The sequence below is a fragment of the Nomascus leucogenys genome, chromosome 2 (genome assembly GCF_006542625.1).
Source record: "Nomascus leucogenys isolate Asia chromosome 2, Asia_NLE_v1, whole genome shotgun sequence".
Taxonomy (NCBI): domain Eukaryota; kingdom Metazoa; phylum Chordata; class Mammalia; order Primates; family Hylobatidae; genus Nomascus; species Nomascus leucogenys.
The window spans coordinates 105,461,776-105,486,212 of NC_044382.1; the positions used below are offsets into that span (position 1 = coordinate 105,461,776).

Here is a 24,437-nt window from a genome sequence, read left to right on the forward strand (position 1 = left end):
TTTTTCCAGCTAAACAGAACATTTTAGCTAGCAGAATTCAAAGACTAAGTATTAGCCAGAAATTTTTTAGCCTACATGAAATCATTAGCAAAGGATGGTAAACAATGCACATACACATATACCTTTATATGTATATATATGTGTGTATGTGTGTATATATATATATATATACACACACATATATATGTATATATATATATGTGTATGTGTGTATATATATATATGTGTATGTGTGTGTGTGTCTGTGTATATATATATATACACACATACACACTGTGTATATATATATATACACAGACACACACACACATACAGGTACATATATATGTATATACACACACATACACACATATACAGGTGTATATATATATATATATATACAGGTGTATATACACACACACACGCATATACAGGTGTATATATGTATGTGTGCCCATATGTGGTATATATATATATATACACACACACACACACACACACACACACGTAATGCAAATTAATGCATTTTACCTGAGTTGTTTAAATGATTAGGTTGCACTTTTTTCCCCCACAACACTTTCTTAAGAAGTAGAGGAAATATCAGTGCTGAAAAGGAAATTGAAGTCAGAAAGAATCAATGCCCAAAGCTTTTTCCTCTGCTGTCTTAGAAGGACATGTGCTCATAATAGAGGCTATATGTGCTACAAATATCAATCAAAATATTGACTATAGAGATGGCTCCTAAGAGGTGTTCTCCTGAAATTAAAATCATGTATCTTTTTGTTTTTTCTAAAAATGAGTTCATTATGTGTTTTGATGAATCTCAAACATATTCGAAATTATTTGATACCTTTTTTAAAGTTTTCAGCAGTACTAACATAAAACACAATATGATAGCTTTTAAATAAATTATTTTCTTGGGAGTAAGGCACCCAAAATATTTTCAGAGTTCAGCACTTTCAGGAAGAAAATGGTTAAATGTCAATATATTACTTCATCTACAAAACTCTTTGTACAACTTATTCCACTTGATAATGGGCACTGATTATTTTCAGTGCAACTATAAGACACCTTGTCAATGTTAAGATATTCTTGATGTTTTCAAAAAGTCTGCTTACATATACTTAAAGAATCACAGTGTATTTGAACAGAGAGCAAATTCTATTTCTGGTGTGGGAGCCATAAAAATCAAGTATTGTTGTTCTTACTTCTCAGATTTAATTGCTATTCCTGACTTTGCATCTGGAGCCATGGAAAATTGGGGCCTCATTACATATAGGGAGACGTCACTGCTTTTTGACCCCAAGACCTCTTCTGCTTCCGATAAACTGTGGGTCACCAGAGTCATAGCCCATGAACTGGCACACCAGGTACTTGGCACTCATGACATTATCTCGATATCAGTTCAAAATAACATTATATAGAACACCACCAATCTTCCTGAAACAAAATAAATCATCTCATTTACCTCTAGAGGGGAAGTTAGAGATTACTAAACCTAACACAACATGTCAAGTAGCAGAGTACTCAGTCTCTGGACTGTGGTTTGCATACTGGAATTTTATCACGAGAGTAGCCATTAAATTTATCCTCTAAAACCTTTCAAAGCAAAGCCTTCAAATGTCATTTGGGAAAAGAAGGGAAGTGACTATACAGACACATGAAGCACAGAATTGGAAACCTTACAAATAAAGATTTCTACTAAAAATATTTCTCCTTATATCCCCTGGTACTCTGGCATTCCAATCTAGGGCAATGTCAATCTTCCTTCAGTTTGGAACCTGTGCTTACATGGCCATAATGAAATACTTCAAGTGAAACTTGATGGGCTGATGATCCTAACTCTCTGAAGTTCAGTGTCCCCATCTATAAAATGAAGTTAATAATAGTTCTGTTTCATAAAGCTGTTGTGAGGATTATGGGTAGGGACAGTGTGCGGATCACATAGTAAGCCCTCAATAAGTGTTAGTTATTAATGATGATGACAACGGCCACTACATCTACAAGAAATACTGCTATTTCTTACAGAATAACTTATCTAAGGGCCATCTATAAACACTGTGTTACATACAAATGTGGAATTGTAAAACTAGGTCTATAGATATTGGAGACTATTCCCTCTACTTCATTTCTGAAAACTCTCAGTAATGCAGAAAATTATTAAAGGCACCAAAATTTTCTTTCACCAAGTGGGCAAATATCATTCTGTTGTAGAATCTGGTAAAATCTCTTATTTAAAACATTTTAACTTTATCCTTTATCATCACCACAATAATGAGTTGTTGTTCTTTAAAGCAGTGAACTAAATACTCCGTTACACAGAGAGCCGTGCTCAGCACTGTGCTTCGAGAACACATGGGCTGCTCCCTTTGGTTCCGAATCTCCCCACTGGCCCGTTTTAGGTGTTTTGATCATGACCCACCAGGAGCTCTAAAGCACTTAACTGAGTCTGGGGATTTCTAATCTTTCTGCCTATTGTTTGTAGGGAAGTGCTCTGTGAGCTCTACCTCTGAGGCTCCATGCTCCCTCCTGCCCTCCTTTTAATAGCTTCTCTTCCACGGAGATGCAGTCAAGTGCTGAAGCAGCACACAGCACTGGAATTTTTGCCCCCACTTTTTTGTCTTCCCATTGATTACCATATTCACATGTCACTCTGTGCATAACCCTGGCAAAGATTCCCTGATGCCACCTGTCTTAGCCTGGCATACAAGGTTCCCATGACCCAGCTCCTTTTTACCTCTCCAGCCTCATCTCTTGCCTACACCTAAGCTTTAGCCATCTAAGATTACCTGCCGTTTTCTGAACATGCCAGGTTGTATCACTCTGCCTTTACTCCTACTACCTGATATTCAGCATACCTGAGTACTATTTACAAGGCTCAGGAAATGAATACCATCCTGTCAAAACTGATTATTTCCTCCTGGAATCCCCTCTGTCCCTGGCAAAGACATTGATCTTAGCACCTGCTTTACCGTATTTATTTTTCTACTGATTGACCTCCATCATTTGTATTGAGGCAGTGGCTATATTATATACATCTTTGTATTTCTAACACATGGCATGGTGCCAGGAATGCAGTAGGTTCTCCATAGGTATTTACTGAATGAATGAATAAACTAGTCTTACTAACTGGTGAAGTGGCCAGAATCAGTTTATCCTGTACTTCTTATATTCACCGGTTTTCAAATTGAGGAAACACCTCTCCCTTTCCATGAATGCCCTTCAGAAGATTGGTGCCCACTTGTAAAGTAATCTGAAGGCTGTCAGAAAAGGAATAGTGCTTAAACTGTTTCTAGAAGCTACAGACTTATAATTTTATGTTCTGTAACTATAACCAGGCTCTTCTGAATCTTAGAATCTTATTGTTGAAGCTTTGGTCCGTCTAGAGATTGCAATCTTAGAGACATACACTAGATGTGCAGTATTAGGCATATAGACTAAATAAATAAAATATAAAAGCACATAAAAGAATAGTAATATTTAAAATGCATAACACAGATCAAATATAGGTAAAGGGTAAATATGTCAATTATCTTTATGCATCCTTTTTATTCGATTTATATATATTTTAAATCTTAGACCTTTATTGTTTCTAGTGGCCCACTGAAGTAAGTCAGGGACAGAGGTTAACAACTGAATTTGCTCTTCAGTAATATTATATAACAATTATATAACAATCTGAGAGCCCTAAATGAATTCTTATGATTCTTCTAAGTACCTGCTACTTAATATAAAAAGATAAATTCACCCAGGACATTTGGGTTTATATTTCTCCCTTGAACATCATCATATATCAAGGACAAGGTGAGATTGTTCTTATTGGGCAGGAAAAAAAAAACTACCTCCATAAAGTGTTCCATTTTCTTTCTTAATATTAAATCTAATAACTAGGAAATGTTGGGCAGATAGAATGAAAGTCGAAGACTTAAGGGCATTGAGAACACACACAAAAAAAGAAAAAAGAAAATCAAGCAAAAATGTGGTGGTGAGAATAAGAAGGCAAGGAAATCAGTAGAAAAAAATTGTACAGAGAGAAAAGGGTAGCAAAGAGAGAAGAGAGATCCTAACTAATAAAAAAAAAAGTTAGTAACCATTGTATTTTTTTTGCTAAAGTTAATAATTTTTATTTGTTTAACTTCTAATAATATTGAGTTTTTACCTCCTAGTGGTTTGGCAACCTGGTCACAATGGAATGGTGGAATGATATTTGGCTTAATGAGGGTTTTGCAAAATACATGGAACTTATCGCTGTTAATGCTACATATCCAGAGCTGCAATTTGTAAGTTCACAATTCTGTGTATCATAGTATATGGTGTAAAGAATCATCAATTCACTATTAAAATTTCAAGTGAATGTTAAACAGAAAAACTACATAATGTTGTGGTTTTTGAACATATGGCATTTTGTTGCACGAAACAGATCACAGAACTGGATGAAACATTGAAGGTTTTAGAAAACAATCAACATAAATCTGTCACCCCGAAGTCTGTAAGCAGAGAAGGCAAACTAATATACAAATGTAGAACTGTGTATGTGGGTAGAGTTGAGAGGAAAGAACATCACTGTTTGTACACATCCGCATAGGAATGCCCATGGCTACTAGGTACTATAGAGAGTTCTTGGCATGTAACCTGAAATCAACATCACTGGGGGTGTACTTTTCTAGAATTTCCAAAGGGTCTGCTGGCTTCCCCAAAATGTGTGAATGGATTTCTTCAGGTATGTCTTTTTTAAAAATGAATATAGTGGTCTGAACACTACACAAATCTGCATATCAAGGTGGTTAGTAATGGTTAATTAGGTCTTTGGGATATATTTAGTCCAGTACACTACAGACAGACATGGATTCAAAGTTAGGCTCTTCTTGTTACTGTGTATGTACTGAATTTGTGGCTTAATGCCAAAGCTTTATATATTCTTATTTGTAAAATGCATACACCATATCTCCCTTGCAGAGGTGTTGACGGGATTGCAGATGATAGGTCTAGGCACATAACAAGTATTCACTAAATGGAAACCATTATTTTATTTCTATATTCAAGGGCTGGTACATGGTAAACATTCAGGCAATGTCTGAAGGAATATTGGATTTGTATCTTTTTAAAGTAGAGAGACGGCGAAAGTGGAATACATACAAGAAAAGAAACATCTTCCAAGAAATATCGATTGAAATTTTACCTCTAAGAACATCTTACTAAACCTACTATGTTTTCTATTGCTTTTACGGTGTCAAATAGAAACTAAAACTAAGCATTTTTCTCCCTGTTTAGGATGACCATTTTTTGAATGTGTGTTTTGAAGTAATTACAAAAGATGCATTGAATTCATCCCGCCCTATCTCCAAACCAGCAGAAACTCCGACTCAAATAGAGGAAATGTTTGATGAAGTTTCCTATAACAAGGTAGTAAATATCACGTGCAGGTGGAAGCTCTGCTTTCAGAAGAAATGTAATAATGACTATACCATCAGCAGTTTAAGTCATTGGTGCCAGTTCCTGCTACTTGTTTCACTTTTTATTTGTTCACTTTTCAGACTTCACATATGTTCCATAAAGTTTAAACTTCCTTTAAAAACATGCCATACTACCCTTTTCTTTATCTCTTTTTTCAACTCTTTTGTGTTTTTTTAAAGGGAGCTTGTATTTTGAATATGCTCAAGGATTTTCTGGGTGAGGAGAAATTCCAGAAAGGAATAATTCAGTACTTGAAGAAGTTCAGCTATAGAAACGCTAAGAATGATGATTTGTGGAGCAGTCTGTCAAATGTAAGTCATATGTTGGGTAACGGTAGACTGTTATTTAATCTAGAAAGTAACAGAATAATTGTGAATGTTTATAAATACCTGTATATTGTCAGTCAACCATATTTATTCTGCTTGCTATGTTGTCATGGTCTATAGAAGGCAGCACTTCCCTTTTTCCTCTAACACCACACTAGGATGTCACGCTGGGCTGGCCCCAGGGGCTCACTATTTGACCTTCCTTTGGTTTCTCTTCTACGGCTAATCCTACATTTTTATGTTCCCTTGATCTAAAATCTTTAAAATATTGTAATTTCTACCATATAACACCTAATCTCTGGCAAATTTTAAGGTTGTCAACTGTATTCCCCAATGTGTATATATTTGTTGAGCAAAACTAATCTTCTCTCTTATAAGAAGAAATCTTGCTCAATCTCTGGATCATTGTGCCTATATTTCTAGTGCCTTTACTAGCTGAAATGAAATGCCCTTTCTTCTTTCCAACAATTCAAATGCCACCCAACTTTCAAGATCCAGCTGAGATTTCACCTCCTCCTTACAGACTGTTCCAGCCCTCATTCGTTTGCCTGTCTGCTAAATTCTTAGAAGTGCACTTATAATCTGTTCCACGTAATAGTACCCTCTTTTATTGTTTTTATTAGTTCAATAATAATAATGTGCTTAAGAACAAAAATTTTGTCTATTCTTTTTTTAAATGTGATAGCACCTAGCATATGTTGATCCTATAATAGTGATTAATAAGTAGTTAATGATTGATTAAAGAACTTATGGTCGCTGTCTTTGGGATTCATGTAGATAATAGGAAAGGCAAAGCAGAAAAATTCAGTTAATTCAGATGATTCTAATAATTATTAAAATATTTTAAAATTTCCAACTGCAAAGAAAATAATTTTTTATAGAACCATTAGACCCAGAGAACTCATACCTGTAATTAGAAGAACCTAAGTCATTGTAGACAGAAGAGATCCTTTCTTTTTTACAAGCATTTGTGTCCCAGGGACAGTAATAATATTGTTTAATATTTATGCAGCAGTTTACAGTTTAAAAAGTAATTTCATGGCCGGGTACAATGGCTCACGCCTGTAATCCCAAGACTTTGGGAGACCAAGGTGGGTAGATCACTTCAGGTCAGGAGTCTGAGACCAGCCTGGCCAATTTGTGGAACCCCATCCCTACTAGAAATACAAATATTAGCTTGGCATGGTGGTGATTATCTGTAATCCCAGCTATTCAGGAGGCTAAGGCAGGAGAATCGCTTGAACCCAGGAGCTGGAGGTTGCAGTGAGCAGAGATTGCACCACTGCACTCCAGCCTGGGCAACAGAGCGAGACTCTGTCTCAATAATAATAGTAATAACAATAATTAATAATAAATAAAAATCAAAGGTAAAGAATAAAAAGTACTTTCATGTTCATTATCTCATTTGATATTTTTGTGCCCTTATAAAGCACACTTATGGTCCAACTGATGTGTGATTTTTTTGGTTAAAGAAACAAAATCCAACAATCAAAAATTATTTCACAGCTCCAATTTTTTACTTGCATTTCTTGAAAATCCTGAGACATATTGAAATACATAGTTTTTACTTACAAAGATACTTATAGGCCGGGTGCGGTGGCTCATGCCTGTAATCCCAGAACTCTGGGAGGTCTAGGCGGGCAGATCATGGGGTCAGGAGATCGAGACCATACTGGCCAACAGGGTGAAAACCCATCTCTACTAAAATACAAAAAAAAAAAAAAAATTACCCAGGCATGGTGGTGCACCTGTAATCCCAGCTGCTCGGGAGGCTGAGGCAGGAGAATCACTTGAACCCAGAAGGCGGAAGTTGCAATGAGCTGAGATCACACCGTTGGACTCCAGCCTGGTGACAGAGTGAGACTCTGTCTCAAAACAAAACAAAACAAAACAAACAAACAAACAAAAAACATATAAAGATGCTCTTTACTATCCATTTCCACCACCCACTGTCAGTGGTCCAGACACTCTTTCTCCATGCTTCTGCTCAAGCTTCTCAACACCGAGTATTGTGTTGCTTCTCTCTCTCATCCCTCTCCATTTCCCTCTCCCTTGCTATGTGTGTGTGTGCATGTATGTATATTTGTAGACATCAGTTTAGCTCCTCTCCAACACAGAAGAATCTATCATTTGGTGTGCATACTGGCAGTAGAGGGTGGGAGTTAAAAAGAAAATTTGGCCAGCAATTACCAGATCATTTTAGGCCAGCAATGTAGATTCCTGTGTTATTTTTTGTCACATCATGCTTATAATCATCTCAAAAGATAAAGTAATCATCATTACTCCATGTTTATAGGTGAGAAAACTGATACTAAGGGACAGATTTGCCCAAAGTCACCAAGTCAGTGAGAAAATCAGTACTTAAAATTTGTCTTCTAAGTCCAATAGTTATTCAATTATATCACAGCTAGTTCCTAGTTATAAGAAAAGTCCCCCATCAATCTTCCCCTAAAGGTCCTAGATTTTGACCACCTCCCTCTGACACCAAAGGGCCCTGTAGTATTAAAATAATAAATTACTGAAAATATCTTGCCCACCATTGTGTCACATAAAGTCAATTCTAATACATGTCAATAGCAACTTGAGAATGAGAAGAATTATTTGCTGTTATTTTTCATAAGATCATTTAAAGGCATTTGAGAGCCTTAGCACATACTTCATTTCTTCTTGTTTGCAGTTGCCCTTAACTACTGGTTATTCAAGGGTGGATCGCCAAGTTGTTACTTTTCTTAATTCTTATTTTATTCCTAGTTAGTTCAAAATATTGTACACTCATCACATGCTGCCGTGATAGCCACTGTAGGAATACCCAGGTAAACAAAGGTGTTTCCCCTACTGTCAAAGAACGTGCAATATATCAGGGGAGAGTCAATAATACTAGACAGAGTTGCCTACATGCTAAATAGGGGCACGCATAGCACACATAATGAAATAATAAAATAGGACCTTTCTTAAGGGAAAGAGAAGCATTGGATAGAAAATTCAACAAATTGATTCTTCCTTAGAACGGTTATTGATTTTATTGAACTTTTTAAAGAAAACTTACACATGCGTATATATAACACAAAGAAATAACTTTTGTGGACTTCTATCCCAGGTCACTGCAAACATGCCTCTTTTTCCATTTTCATGTTCATTATCATGTCTGGATGAATTATTTCATATAGCTCTTTTAATAAATGCCTGCATCCATGGCTAATGTGAACGTTCAGCCAACTAATGATGCCTACATTGCAGTGCTCTTTTGTTCTTGTTTTGTAGAGTTGTTTAGAAAGTGATTTTACATCTGGTGGAGTTTGTCATTCGGATCCCAAGATGACAAGTAACATGGTAAGGATAAAGAGAGTCACAGAGTAGAAGAGATCTGTGGAATAGCCTGACCTGGATTGAGTATGACATACAGAGTAGCCCACCTGTCCCTTTTAAAAGCTGGAGAGAAAGACAGCCCCCACAATTTTCTCTAAAACAAAACTGAAGGGGAAATGCTTGGGGTATGTAGGGGGAAGATGCTGTTGCTACTATATTTTTGTCGTTATAGTTTGGCTTTCCCACAACCCACTGCTAGCTAAAAATATCTCAGTGCAAAATGTTTTTGATTGGTTACTACTGCAATGGCATCCCTTAAGCTCTGAAAAATGCCAAAATAAGTATGCTGTTAGGTTTGGAAATACAGTATATGTTTTTCTTTTTCCTTACCTCTGGGAAGTTATAGAATCACTATAGGAAAGAGAAAAGAAAGTCATCACAGGGGAAAAAAGGAAAATTTTTTATTTAAACAAAGAGTCATGTTAATCCCCTGAATATATATATATATATATATATATATATATATATATAACTTTATATTTATTTATTTTAGACAAAGTCTCGCTCTGTTGCCCAGGCTAGAGTGTAGTGGCATGATCTTGGCTCACTGCAACCTCCACCTCTCTAGTTCAACCAATTCCTCTGCCTCAGCCTCCCAAGTAGCTGGGATTATAGGCACACACCACCACACCCAGCTAATTTTTTTGTATTTTTAGTAGAGATGGGGTTTCACCATGTTGGCCAGACTGACCTTAGGCAATTCACCCACCTCGGCCTCCCAAAGTGCTGGGATTACAGGTGCTATTCACCGTGCTTGGCCCTAAATTGTGTTTTCTAAAGGAAGGTTCAGCATCATCCAGTGATCAGAAACCCATACTAGCAGTGCAGCAGCCAGAGGTTTTGTTCTCCATCCACTATACCTCTATTGATATAAAATTGTTCTGTTGAAATATTGAAAGCTTCCCTAAAGACAGATATTTCCCTTGTAAACCACCCTCCTGGATTCTACTGTTATTTGAGGGGTTTGTTTGTTTGTTTGTTTTATTTTGTTTGTTTTTGAAAGGTGTCAGGAAAGAGACTCCAGTCTCAACCCCCTTTTCACTGGCTTTTCCTGCCATGTATTAACCCTACAAAATCCTGTATATATCCCTCAATTCAAGTAATTTGCAGAGAGCAGCCCTGGGATAGCCATCCCTAATCCAGTTGCCTGGATTGCCCTTCCCTGAGTTACCAGCCTGAGCCTTCTGTTCCCCAAGGCTTGTTCCTGGCATCCAAGGAGATGGAAGTTTCTGTCCCTCTGTCTTTGGATTGTCTCCTTTCTCTTGAGTTATCATAGTCACCTGTAATTTCAGCTCGCCTTTCTGGGGGAAAATGCAGACGTCAAAGAGATGATGACTACGTGGACTCTCCAGAAAGGAATCCCCCTGCTGGTGGTTAAACAAGACGGGCGTTCACTCCGACTGCAACAGGAGCGCTTCCTCCAGGGGGTTTTCCAGGAGGACCCTGAATGGAGGGCCCTGCAGGAGAGGTGGTTGCTTTTCTTCTTTAGGTCTAGCTTACCTCATCTCAGTTTCCTCGTTATTTCCTTAGCTTTCTCTCAGCTCCTCTGGCAACTTTGTAGGATGCTATTTCCATATAGGAATCAAAGGCCTAAAGTAGACTTGATAAGATTTAAAGAGCTTCATATGACCCAGACTTCTTTGTTTAGCAGCACCATTCTTAGTGATTCCATCAGCCTTGAGAACTTCAGTTCTAATGCCAATGGTGGTTAGTTAAACTTATGTTATAATGCACTGACTTCTGGGCCCTAATAAGCTTTGTGACTGGCCTATACCTAGGAAGTATGACAATAATGCTTCTTATCATCAGAGAAAAGATATCCCCTATGTGATAAATTAGATGCTAAGATCTCCTGTTGCCTTTCATTTTTCAGTAATAAACTATAAATATAGTGTCTTAAAACATATGATGTTCTTAGTAATAATAAAAGCAAATCCAATTAAACACACTGTCATCTTGTTCACCAGCCCATCCTGAAAAAAACCTAGTAAAGACTACTGAAATCAAGTAACACACTATACACATTGCTCTGAACTATTGCTACTAACCATGGGTTCTTGGGCGGTCAGTGCAATAGCAATTGACAAGAGGCCAAAAGAGTTTTCCCAGAGAAGGCTTCATTTGAGCTTATGCCCAGACATAAGGGAGGCAGCGAGAGAGAGAGAGAGAGAGAGAGAGAGAGAGAGAGAGAGAGAGAGAATTCCTTGACTGACATTTCAAAAAGAGCTGGTAGAGCCTTTTCATTAGGCAAAGGAATAGGTATCAGGGGTAGGGTATGCAGGTTGGACTGGGCAAAGTACGTGAAGGATAAGGTAGGCAGATAAGCATTACCTGGTTGCTACGATTATCTTGAGTAATGGGCTACCTGGTAGTCTGGCCAGAAGCAACAAGGCTGTAAATCAGTTGTTCAGCATTCCTTCCCTAAGTAGGACACTCCATGACCTTAGTTATCTCCTGAGACCAGCTCCTGGAATTAAAAGGAATGGTTCAAACATTAAATTAAGAGGGATGATTCAAACATTATGGCATCAGTGAGGTAGTGGTGTAGGTTTTGTGATCACTGGGGATACAGGAAAGAATGCTGTATTGGGGGTGAGTTGAAGCCAAGCCCCCTTCCTACTCTGTCTATTAGCTCTGTTAATAAGACGAATGACGTTAATTTCAAATGAAATAATCCAAGTGAAACTTTTCTGTTCTTATGATGATAATTTTGTTTTTTAAGAACTTAGCTGTCAATGCTAGAATTTTTCTGGAAATCAGAAACAATTAGAGATCTTTGACATATAAAATTACTGGGGCTTTTGGGGGGTTTCTTAATCAGTTACAAATTTCCAATCCAGTGGAACCAACTCTTATGCCACTTCTTATGTATGCATCCTTCTATTTTTTCTGTGTGTTGTTCTGAAGTCTGAACTTCAGAGAGCTTACATAAGTTGCAGCTTGGTAAACAAGGCTGAATAATTTAATGTCCGCTTCATTATTGGGAAAGCAGGACTCACAATTTTGTAACTTATCAAAACGTCATGAGAGAATTCAAAACTCGTGGATGACCCACAATAACAAAGATCTACTACAATAATCTGTATTTTTCCTCCTTCTGGGGCAGTATTTAGACAATTCTTATAAAATGATGGCCTGCTAATTCATGGCTATCCAAACTCATGAAGTGCTACTCTCCCTCTCTCTAGCCCCAGATGTGTTTATTTGGAGAAATCCCTTCTCTTCTGGAGCCGAGATGCACTGACAGATCCCAATCAATTAAGTCTTAGAAATTCATCTATATGGAGTTTTTATTTAATCTTTTTTTTTTTTTTTTTTTTTTTTATTGGGACAAAGTCTCACTCTATTGCCCAAGCTGGAGTGTGGCGCAATCTTGGCTCACTACAACCTCGGCCTCCTGGGTTGAAGCAGTTCTCCTGCTTCAGCTTCCCAAGTAGCCAGGAATACAGAGGCATGCACGCACCACCATGCTTGGCTAATTTTTTTTGTATTTTTTTTTTTTTTTGGTAGAGATGGGGTTTCACCATGTTGCTCAGGCTGGTCTCAAACTCCTGACCTCAAGTGATCCTCCTGCCTCAGCCTCCCAAAGTGCTGGGATTATAGTCGTGAGCCACCGTGCCTGGCCTTTTTTACCTTTTTGTGTAAAGATCTCAGTTACTCTTCTGTCTGTTTTACACCTGTTGGTGTTATCAAGCACATGATTTTACATGTGCAGGATTACTATAGCTAACATGGCTTGATTTAATAGAGGAAATGAATTCTAGAGGCTGCTAGAAAGTTAATCAGAAAAAGATAGCCAATTTCTCCTGTTTACTACAGCAGGGCCATTGAAAAGTAACTGAGACCTTTTCCTCTAATCCATTCTGCTTTTCTGCTGTCTGCACTTAGCTCTCCTACAGATCCTGGGCTGTAGTATTGTTGACTATTTATTTGCAGTCATTCAGCAGTTGGGAGGTTGGATGTGAGTAGTACTGTTGAACAAAAGGATAAGTAGAAAATCATACTGGAGTAAGTTCTTTACCTCTTACAGCTTTGGTTTAGTTATTTGAATCAGCATCAGGCTGGCAGTTTTTGAAAATATGAAAGGAATATTGGATTTTCTTTCCCATACAAACAGCAGAATTTGTTACGGTATGAGATTAGGACAGGAAATGACACAAGTATTTGTGGCAGAGTTCAGCTAGGTAGATATGGCTGCTCCTTTATAATTATCATGGAATAATTTTTTGCATACTTAAGGATATGCTAGTCTTAGCCTATAAAATTTATAGGACCACTTGTGGGTGGTATGAAGGATGATGGGTACTTAGGTGCCTTTTACAGTCTGCCCGAATCTGACAATGTGAAAAATCACAGCAGCATTCTTTTGGTCTGTAACTATCTTTACTCTCTGTCATAGGTACCTGTGGCATATCCCATTGACCTACTCCACAAGTTCCTCTAATGTGATCCACAGACACATTCTAAACTCAAAGACAGGTAATGAACTAATTAGCCAAACAGGTATTTCAATGTTGAAATTAATCATGTGTTGAGGTATTTGAAGGAACAATACAATAAGTAAATCTAATAATAAAAGATTTATACTTGAGGGAAGTTGTCATCCATATGTTACTAAAATAACCCTTTTAGTAAGAAAATCTGGATTTTTCATTCAGTGGGAAGTTCTCTTGTGCTTTTATCATTTAGAGATAGATTATTTACATCAAGAAATAACATAAATCTATCTTATGTCTTATAAAACCCACTAATCTATTTTTACACATTATAGATGAGGCAAAAAATGTTCAGTGGAAAAAAGCATATACTTTAAAATTGATTGCTTCTGGATTCAAGTCCTCACTCTCTCACTTCTTAGATGTGTGACCTTAAGAAAATTTACAAACTCATCCTGAGCTTCAATTTTTTTCATCTTATGTGGAATAAGGACTAAACCTCACAGAGTTGTTGAGAGAATATTATAATGTAATTTTACCCTCTAGTATAATATATGCCATATTAAAAATACACAGTATAATTATAATTTTCTTCTAAATACTTTAATAAAATTTGAGTTTTCCATCACAAAGTCATGCTTAACCTGGAGTCCTTCTTTTCCTAAAATGAACAAATGGATCACCTATTTACACATACATATTTCAATGACCAGTGACTAAACCTTCAGACAAGGACATCATCAAATTAAGCCAAATTCCCATCATGCTAGCCATCTGGCTCACTGGGCCCTTGCATGTCTCTTAGACCTGCATAGACAATTTTTTAGAACAAATTCAGCAGTCTTATTCCTATGAATTAACTTATTTATTAATTTAATAATACCATCTTTCCAAAAGAAATCATCCAGTGAACTATGAAAATGAATATCATTATGACTCTCCCCAAACTTCATCTTCCCATTGATTTATAAGTAATTTGATTAAAGCTAACAGTTGTGGAGATGTTCCGAATAAGTATGTTGATAATAAAATGCCTATGCCAATTTTTTCCTCTTAGATACTCTGGATTTACCTGAAAAGACCAGTTGGGTGAAATTTAATGTGGACTCAAATGGTTACTACATCGTTCACTATGAGGGTCATGGATGGGACCAACTCATTACACAGCTGAATCAGAACCACACACTTCTCAGACCTAAGGACAGAGTAGGTCTGATTCATGATGTGTTTCAGCTAGTTGGGTAAGGCAACATTTCCTCTTACTTCATGGGAAATAACTGATTTGTAACCAGATATGCTAGACTTCAATATCGAATGTTCAGCATTGGTCATTCCTTTGATATGGATTTGAATGGAATTCAAACAGTGACCACTAGGCCAAAGGCTACCCACTAATAACGTATTTTGACCCACACAGTGTTTATAATTGTAATCCAATATTTTAAAATGTGGAGAACTTTACCTAAAAATCCTGACCTCTGGAATCTCTTAAAAGTGATATTTGGCAACTGTGGGTCTTCATCCTGTGGGCCACAGGATAGCTATAAAGGAGAGTGCAGTGGGCCAAACTCTCTTTAGGCCAGGCCTACTTTCTCCCAAGCACCAAAGTCCCAAATGGCCTGTTTCATTCACTTAGTATGGACTCTCTAAGTATTTGAGCTTTTGACCCCACATTTAAAATGTATTTATGATATTAGCTGCTACACCAAATACCGGTGTAATCTCTTAAGGAAAAGTACAAATATAGTCTTAACCTTTATAATTTTAAATGGGTTATTATGAAATCTATTCATTACTTACACTGGAGAAATTAATATGAAGTTTGTAGGGAAATGAAGTAATAAATGGCTGTTTGCATTTATTCCTCTCTAGACTTTCCTGGAAGGACAAAGTGTTTTCTTTCATTTTCTATGTATCATGAACAGAATAAAGTGTAGAATGAATCAGGTCACAAGATCACCAATGGCTGGAGGGAATTGAGGAACAGGAAGTATACTGTGTATTGTAAGCTTTCCCTATTCTGAGAATTACTGTGATGCACTCACTTTACTCAATGTGACATATAATTTTCTTTCAGAAGCTTGTTTAGGTCAAATTGAGTGAAAGTGACCAGCAGGACATCTCTGAGACAAAGTTTCTCGGTACACTAAAATCCTCTAGTTAGAAAGAAAAGAGAAAGTGAGGCTTAATCCTCAGTCCCATGAGTCTCAGGAACATCTTGGAAGCATAGCTCATTGGAGGCCAAAATTAGGAAAAACACCATCCTACATATGAGTGAATGCATGAAAGGTGAGCTAAGAAGCAGGCTATTGCTGGTTGAAGGAAGTTTGCCTGCTCAAAGGAGAAGCTCTGAGCAGACTGAAGAGAAGATAGATTAACAATGCAAGACTTGGAAAAAATGGAGAATATTGACAATTCAGCAAATTAATCTTTCAGGTAGTTGTGAAGTCTTTTTTGCTGTTTCTAGCCTATCCGCTTATGACTGTCTAAATTTAGCAGGAGGAAATTTGCAGTTATTGATGCATTGGTGGAAAGTCAATCATCTTTTCTTCACTAAGTAGACAGATTAATGAAGTTAAGAATATAAATTTTATATGAAAACAGAAGATTTCAAGTATTACCGCTTCACTTACTAATTTTTTGAGCTTGGACAAGTTTTTTTTTTTTTTTAACCTTTTAAAGCCTAAATTTTCCAGTCTTTAAAACTTTATTACTAATAATATCCGACATACAGGATTTGGAGGATTGCATAGGTAATGAAGATAAAGCAGTAAATGCAGTACTTACTCAATAAATGTCAGCTGTTAACATTACTAGTATTATCTAATACAAATTATTTGAAATGTCATGAGATGAATAGGAAGAGGAGATGACAACATAGAAAAGTACATTTCAAATAATGTGGAGTTGGGAAAAAGGCAGAATGTAAGTTTGCATATTATCATGTTTGTTTGCAACTACATATGAAAAAAATAAGTGAGAAGGGGAAACAAAAACCGGAAGGAATTATTTCAAAATGCTATTGGTGAGTGTGTAGGGTATTGAAATTATGAGTCTTTTCTAATTTCTGGTTGTTTTGGAATTATGAGTCTAATTTCCAGTTGTTCTGAAATTTGTTTATATTTACTTATATTACTTTTATAACCAAAGTAATTGTATAAGAAAACAATTAAAGCTCTCATAATAGATAAAAATAAAGAAAATATTTTTACTTGCTGTTCTTTCTGAATACTATAAACCACTTTCCCCCCTGCTTTATGAAACTTCCATTTAAGAATTAAAGGAGGCCCAGCACAGTGGCTCACGCCTGTAACCCTACCATTTTGGGAGGTTGAAGCAGGCAGATCACTTGAAGCCAGGAGTTTGAGACCAGCCTGGGCAACATAGTGAAACCCCGTCTCTACTAAAAATAAAAAAATTAGCCCAGCGTGGTGGTGTACACCTGTAATCCCAGCTACTTGGGTGGCTGAGGCACATGAATCGCTTGAACCCGGAAGATCATGCCACTGAACTCCAGCCTGGGTGACCGAATGATACTCTGTCTCAAAAAACAAACAAAAAAGAATTAAAGGAACCAATAGTGATCATATTTAGTTTGGAGACAGAATTTTTTTCTTTTTAATTTTTTTTTTTTTTTTGTAGAGACAGGGTCTCCCTATATTGTCCAGGCTGATATTGAATTCCTGGCCTCAAGCACTTCTCCTGCTCGGCCTCGCAAATTGCTGAGTTTACAGGCATGAGCCACCACACCCAGCGTAAATCAATCTTTACAAGAGGTGATACTATTTAGTTCTTTAGTGGACAAGACATTGTCATCCAAGGGCTGCCTCCAGAGCCATTCTCCTAACCACGACACAACACTGTCTTTTTTTTTTTTCTTCCTCCCCCTCCTCCTCCTCTTCCTCCTCCTCCTTTTCCTCCTCCTCCTCTTCCTCCTCCTCCTCCCCGTCTTCCTCTTCCTCTTCTTCTTCTTCCTCTTCTTCTTCTTCTTCGAAAGATTTGCTCTGTTACTCAGGCTGCAGTGCAGTGGTGTGATCATGGCTCACTGCAGCCTCAATTTCCTGGGTTCAAGCGATCCTCCCACCTCAGCCTCCTGAGTAGCTGGAACTACAGGCACACACCACCACGCCCAACCAATTTTTAAATTTTTTGGCAGAGCTGGCATCTGCCTATGTTGCCCAGGCTGGTCTCAAACTTCTGGGCTCAAGCAATCCTCCTGCCTCGGCTTCCCCAATTGCTGGGATTACAGGTGTGAGCCACTGCATCCAGCATAGAGAGAGAATTTGATGCAAGAAGTGATATTTATTTTAGTTAGGTTTTCATACATTTCAAATGTAATTTAAAGACATGGGTCTTGGGTAAGTTGCGTGGAATTGAAATGACAACTTCAATTTGCCTATAGAAAAAGCTATACTTGTTTCTTTCAGTCCCACACCTTAAAAAGAAACCCCCAGACTGGGCACGGTGGCTCACGCCTGTAATCCCAGCACTTCGTGAGGCCGAGGGGGGTGGATCACCTGAGGTCAGAAGTTCAAGACCAGCCTGGCCAACATGTGGAAACCCCGTCTCTGCTAAAATTACAAAAATTAGCCAGGCATAGTGCTGGGTGCCTATAATCCCAGCTACTTGGGAGGCTGAGGCAGGAGAATTGCTTGAACCTGGGAGGCAGAGGTTGCAGTGAGCCGTGATCGTGCCATTGCACTCCAATCTGGGCAACAGGAGTGAAACTCCATCTCAAAAACAAAACAAAACAAAACAAAACAAAACAAAAAACTCAAATTGGTGCTTCAAGAATATGATGTTATTTCTCAAAGGTACAATCTAGCTGAAATCATATACAAGGAAGTAGGTGTAGATTTTTACCGTTGAGCTAAGGTTTATGTTTATATATGTTTTATTCTTTAAGCTAAACAAATATTCAGATAACATTCTATGCATTTCTTGAAGCATAGGGTGAGTGATGAGGACTTAGATTTTTTAATTAAAAAATTTAGTAACTATATAAAAAGAAAAGGAGTCCCTTATGAATAAATATTAAAATTAAAAGAAATAGGCAACTATAAAAGTAAATATTTTTAATAATGGCATTGATTTTAGTAAGAAATCAATTAGGCTGGGCTGAAAAGAAAAACTGGCTTAATGTAAAGTAGTTTTAATATGTCAAATATTCTTCTTAATATTGTGGCCCTGGAATATCGTTTCCGCCTATTGCTGATGCTAAAGTATCAACTGTGCCAGGTATTGTGCTGCTCACACAGGTGGGAAGGAGTAGTAGCATTTTGTGGATTTTTGTTTTTTTTTTTTTTAATACGGCAGACTAGCCAGGCCAGGTGGCTCATGCCTGTAATCCCAGCACTTTGGGAGGCCGAGGTGGGTGGATCACCTGAGGTCAGGAGTTCAAGACCAGCCTGGCCAACATGGTGAAACCCCGTCTCTACTAATAATACAAAAAATTAGCTGGGCATGGTGGCACATGGCTGTAATCCCAGCTACTCAGGAGGCTGAGGCAGGAGAATTGCTTGAACCCGGGAGGCAGAGGTTGCAGTGAGCTGAGATTATGCCATTGCACTCCAGCCTGGGTGACAAAAGCAAAACTCTGTCTCAAAAAAAAAAAAAAAAATGGCAGACCACAGAATCATGGAGTATATGGTCCAGCCTTCTGTCTTCAGGTGAAATTTTTGAAAAAAAATTTCCATAAGTCTGTTTTAAAGCAGCAAGTCATCATGATTGAGAAGATTAAAGGGACGACAAAAGTTGGTTCTTTTTCATTTCCTTCTGGTCTCTGTTCCCTCTTTTTAGACAGGAATTTAAAAAATGTATAAGCCCAGAAGAGGTAGAGCATTACGTTAATGATAAGCTCAGGAGAGACATCCTTTGTTCTGGAATCAGTTTCCACATCACACGATTGTGTTAGTCTGGGAGTTGGGTGTTCACAAGAATGGCTTATAGACCCTGTGTGCACACATAGCCTCCCAGAAACACACGTGAGAAGTGCTTTCCAATAGTGAGGTTAGAATGGTTTGTTTCCTCTACAGAAGATGCCCCAGCATTTTGGTACTTAGAATAATAAACCTGTTGTTTATTCTTCTCACTAACAGAAAACGTAGAGAAGGCATGTAACTTTAGAATCTAAAAAGATGAAAATACTCGTTTTGTCCTATTCACAATGATTACCGCTTCTCTGGTAGGATTAAGGACAAACATCAAAGAAAAACAAGACATGGCACCTGTCCTCAAAGTTCCCAATGTACTTGGAGAAACAAGTCAAACCCACACATGAAGCAATTAGAGAATGAAATCATGTGTAAAAAGTTTGATATTATTTGGTACTAAATGTTAATATTGGCGAATATTTATTTCATTTATTAACCTTTTGCTAGGTGGTAGACATTATTCTAAATGCTTTTTAAAATATTAGCTCATTAATCCTCACAACAAGCCTATGAGGAAGATAGTATTATTATCCCCATTGTATAAAGAAGGCAATAGGTCCAGAGAGGTTCGGTAATTTGTCCAAGATTACCCAGCTAGTCAGTGGCAGAGCTAAGGTTTAAACTGAATGGTCCAGCTATAATGACCTACTTCTGTTCTTGTTCTCTATTTCATATTTGTTTTAATGTTAAAAATATTAAAAACTACAAGATATGCACAAACCACTGACATTTGTTTTATACCTCAGTGCAGGGAGACTGACCCTAGACAAAGCTCTTGACATGACTCACTACCTCCAACATGAAACAAGCATCCCCGCACTTCTCAAAGGTCTGAGTTACTTGGAATTGTTTTACCACATGATGGACAGAAGGAACATTTCAGATATCTCTGAAAACCTCAAGGTTTGTGTTGCTTTTCGAAAATGTATTAAGTAAATACACGGTGTCTGGAGTATCAGTGCGGCTCAGTTTGTTTTGTATGAAGTCCTTGAGGTTAAATCTGGAGCAGCTCGGGGGACTGACTGATAGCATGTAATGGTCAATGACCCTTGTTCTTTACCATTGCCAATCCTACGAGCTAGATACCAGGATCACATGCAAAGCATCTCTACTAAAGGTGATTTTATTTTATATCCATTGATATTCCCCTTTCAGATAGGAAATTAAACCATGTCTAAATGCAAAAACTGTTTCCTAAGTATGGTGGGTAGGAGCCAGAAAAAGATGAGAGAAATACAAAGATACATTGTTTGGGGAAAGATTGGGAAAGATGCAGAAAGTTTAGAGTTGAGCCCTTTAGATGGGCAAGAGCTGTGTTAAGGACTAAATTTAGCCTCTCTGTTAACCATCTCATGTTTTCTGCAGCATTACCTTCTTCAGTATTTTAAGCCAGTGATTGACAGGCAAAGCTGGAGTGACGAGGGCTCAGTCTGGGACAGGATGCTCCGCTCGGCTCTGTTGAAGCTGGCCTGTGACCTGAACTATGCTCCTTGCATCCAGAAAGCTGCTGAACTCTTCTCTCGGTGGATGGAATCCAGTGGAAAATTAAAGTAGATCTAGACTTCTGTCCTACTCTTTGTTCTTTTCTCTTTGATGTAAAGTCTTTGATTAAGCAAGACATTATATCTAAAACCTTTTAGTGAAGATAGAGAAAAAAAAACATGCTGGGAATTACAAACCCTGTTTCATGCTCTCACATTGTAAGTGCTATGTATGGAGACTAGTACAATGGTGTCCATTATTCCTGTGCTGGCTGGGTGCAGTGGCCCACGCCTATAATCCCAGTACTTTGGGAGGCCAAGGAGGGTGAATCACTGAGGTCAGGAATTCAAGACCAGCCTGGCCAACATAGTGAAGCCCTGTCTGTACTAAAAATGCAAAAATTAGCCAAATGTGGTGGTGCACGCTTGTAATCCCAGCTACTTGGGAGGTGGAGGTGGGAGAATTGCTTGAACCTGGGAAGCAGAGGTTGCCGTGAGCCAAGATCACTTCACTGCACTGCAGTCTGGGCAACAGAGAAAGGCCCTGTCTCAAAAAAAAAAAAAAAATTTTCCTGTGCCAAATCGTTATAAGATGGTATCATAACTTCTCTCACTCTAACTAAATCTCAGTGAGCTTTTTGAAATCCTTTCTTGAATTCTTCTTTTTAAAAAAGTAATTCAAGTTTTCTTCTTTATGGACTTTTTTTCCTTGTTGGGATTCAAGCTTGAAATCATTATAGAAAAAAAAAAACTTAAAAAACTTTTAAATCTATTATTCTCTTCTTTTTGTTTCTGTTTGAATGGGTTGTATGAGTGAAGCTAAAATGTAAACACCCTGCTGCCCTATACAAAATAGAATACTATTATTTCATCTTTATGCTAGTTAGAAGAAAGATAATCTTAACCTACAGTAACCCACCTACAGTAGATATAAGTGTTCAATATGTTGAATATACCTATGAAAATATTCTAGGTAAACTTATTTATGCTCATAATCAAAAATATGTAATTAAATATTGTTGGTTTTTTCTAAACTCCAAGACTGCTAGTATGAATTTTAATGAAGAATTTCTTTACATAGATTAATTGATTACTTCATTCATTTGTGGATTTGAAATGTAACTAGTTGCACATTTCCTTTATGCCAGCCAGGTATTGCTGTAGGAGCTAAGGATAAAGTGGTGAACAAAACAACCAAGTGGCCTACCTTCAAGAAGCTTACAATGTGTTTGTTACCAATTGTTATAAATTTGTTCAGCAAAATACACTAAAGTGAAAACAATATGTATTATAATTTAATTATTTGATCTTTATTATATTATTCAAATGTCACTTGGGGTATTTAAGTACATATAGTATAGAGGAATTAGCCAAAGCATTAGAATCATAGGTTTAAATCCCATCTGCAAAATGGCAAATTATGTCATCTTGTGCAAGTTACTTAACTTTTTGAGATGTATTTCCACTTTAAAAAAATCAGGATAATAACTATCTCAGAGGGTAGCTTTTGACAGTTAAATAAGATGTATGGAGACTAGTACAATCTCTACCATAAGGTCACTTCGTGAGAAATGCAAATTTCTGGCTTCCTCCTCAATGCTCTGTGTTGTGTTTTTTCTGAGACATCAATAACGGTTCTTGTTGATCCATTGACATTTGTGACTAAAAAGTCATACGCCCATTTAGAATAAAAACTGTTTAATGTCCTCAAGATAATAAAAATCAAAATAGTGGTGTCTTTTGTAGAAGGACAGAAAATCATGTCACTGCATCATATCAGTTTTAAAAAATTATAAAATAACTAGACACCAATGAATCGTACTAAATTAAGACTCTCTAGGCCTAGAGAGTCAGATGACTCCCAGACAGGCCTCAGAAAATGCTCTCAACTAGGCCAAGTGCAGTGGCTCATGCCTGTGAGGCCAAGGGGTAAGAAGATCACTTGAGCCCAGGAATTCGAGACCAGGCTTGTCAACATAGTGAGAGCCCGCCTCTACAAAAAAATTTAAAAATTAGCCAGGCATGGTGCTGTGTGCCTGTAATCTCAGCTCCTCAGGAGGCTGAGGCAAGAGGATTGTGCAGGAGACTGAGACTACAGTGAGCCATGATCACACCACTGCACTCCAACCTGAACAACACAGTAAGACCCTGTCTCAAAAAAAAAAAAAAAAGAAAGAAAGAAAAGAAAAGAAAAGAAGAAAATGCCCTCAACTTGGTGACAAAAAAGCATTAAGTAATCATCTTTTAAAAAAAATCTTATAGCACCAATAGTGGTTACTAAATGATAGAATTTATGTAAACCAGTAGTTTTGTATTTCAGAAAGCTTTTATATTTGTTGATTACATCAACTTTCTATTTTCACCTCAGAGTAGGTTAAAATTTTACGCTTATTTTCTTGCTAACATTTTATCATCAGTAGGAGATAAAACACAAATAATTTGCAGAGTAAAAGCACGTAAAATATTTTTATAAGAGTTTGGCAGAGAAAAAGATTTAATACATTGAGTACTGAAAGCAATTCAGAGATTATTCTGTTATGGGACTTAAAATTGTCATAAGAAAAACATTTTTCTTTCATAAAACTTTTTCTTCATTTTTATGCTTGATATTACAGTATGCCAACAGATGTTTTAAAGATTGTGTATTCTGTGGGTGCTCAGACAACTGCAGGATGGAATTACCTTTTAGAGCAATATGAACTGTCAATGTCAAGTGCTGAACAAAACAAAATTCTGTATGCTTTGTCAACGAGCAAGCATCAGGAAAAGTTACTGAAGTAAGTTCAATAATTTAACTAAATTGTTGTAAGTAAACTGACACAAATTCAGTGAAGTCACTAAAACTTCAGCCACCAGTTTTAAAGGCATAAGATAATTGAATCAGAATGTGTATGGCTTTAACTTTACTTTCAGAAAAGAATATATTGATGAAATGCAAATAGTGAAAACAGGTATTCCCTAGTTATTAATCATATGATTGATACTAGACAAGTGGTTATGTTTTATCTTCAGAAACTTGAAGGAAAATTATTGTTCTAAAAATACACTCTTGCATATAAGATACGTAAATGATGCTAATCAAAGTTCTTTGAAATAAGTAAGTGTTTTTGCTAGGAACAAAATAAAAATTATTTCTAAAAAAGTAAAAGTTTAATTGGAACATTAAAAAATTCGTAATTATACTTTTATCATGCCTCTTTCTGTTCTATTCTTTTAATATATTGGTAGCTTGAGTTAATGTCCATGTACATAATACCTACTATTTAGAAACAAATTATTTTTCTTTCTTCAGGTTAATTGAACTAGGAATGGAAGGAAAGGTTATCAAAACACAGAACTTGGCAGCTCTCCTTCATGCGATTGCCAGACATCCAAAGGGGCAGCAATTAGCGTGGGATTTTGTAAGAGAAAATTGGACCCATCTTCTGAAAAAGTTGGTATTCATTTACATCCAGTGTGTGT

The 24,437-nt window shown here is 37.1% G+C and overlaps 1 protein-coding gene across 1 annotated transcript in view; it reads left to right on the top strand.

Annotated features, from left to right (window-relative positions):
• ERAP2 (endoplasmic reticulum aminopeptidase 2) overlaps positions 1-24,437 on the top strand; it is a 123,421-nt gene that overhangs the window by 94,197 nt on the left and 4,787 nt on the right. Inside the window, exons 7-18 of the mRNA XM_030817082.1 lie at positions 1,195-1,349; positions 4,146-4,259; positions 5,251-5,382; positions 5,613-5,744; positions 9,021-9,089; positions 10,418-10,593; positions 13,525-13,604; positions 14,619-14,802; positions 20,241-20,397; positions 20,860-21,044; positions 23,591-23,752; positions 24,268-24,408. Of these exons, the coding sequence (XP_030672942.1) occupies positions 1,195-1,349; positions 4,146-4,259; positions 5,251-5,382; positions 5,613-5,744; positions 9,021-9,089; positions 10,418-10,593; positions 13,525-13,604; positions 14,619-14,802; positions 20,241-20,397; positions 20,860-21,044; positions 23,591-23,752; positions 24,268-24,408 (1,687 nt within the window). The remainder of the gene's footprint in view (positions 1-1,194; positions 1,350-4,145; positions 4,260-5,250; positions 5,383-5,612; positions 5,745-9,020; positions 9,090-10,417; positions 10,594-13,524; positions 13,605-14,618; positions 14,803-20,240; positions 20,398-20,859; positions 21,045-23,590; positions 23,753-24,267; positions 24,409-24,437) is intronic.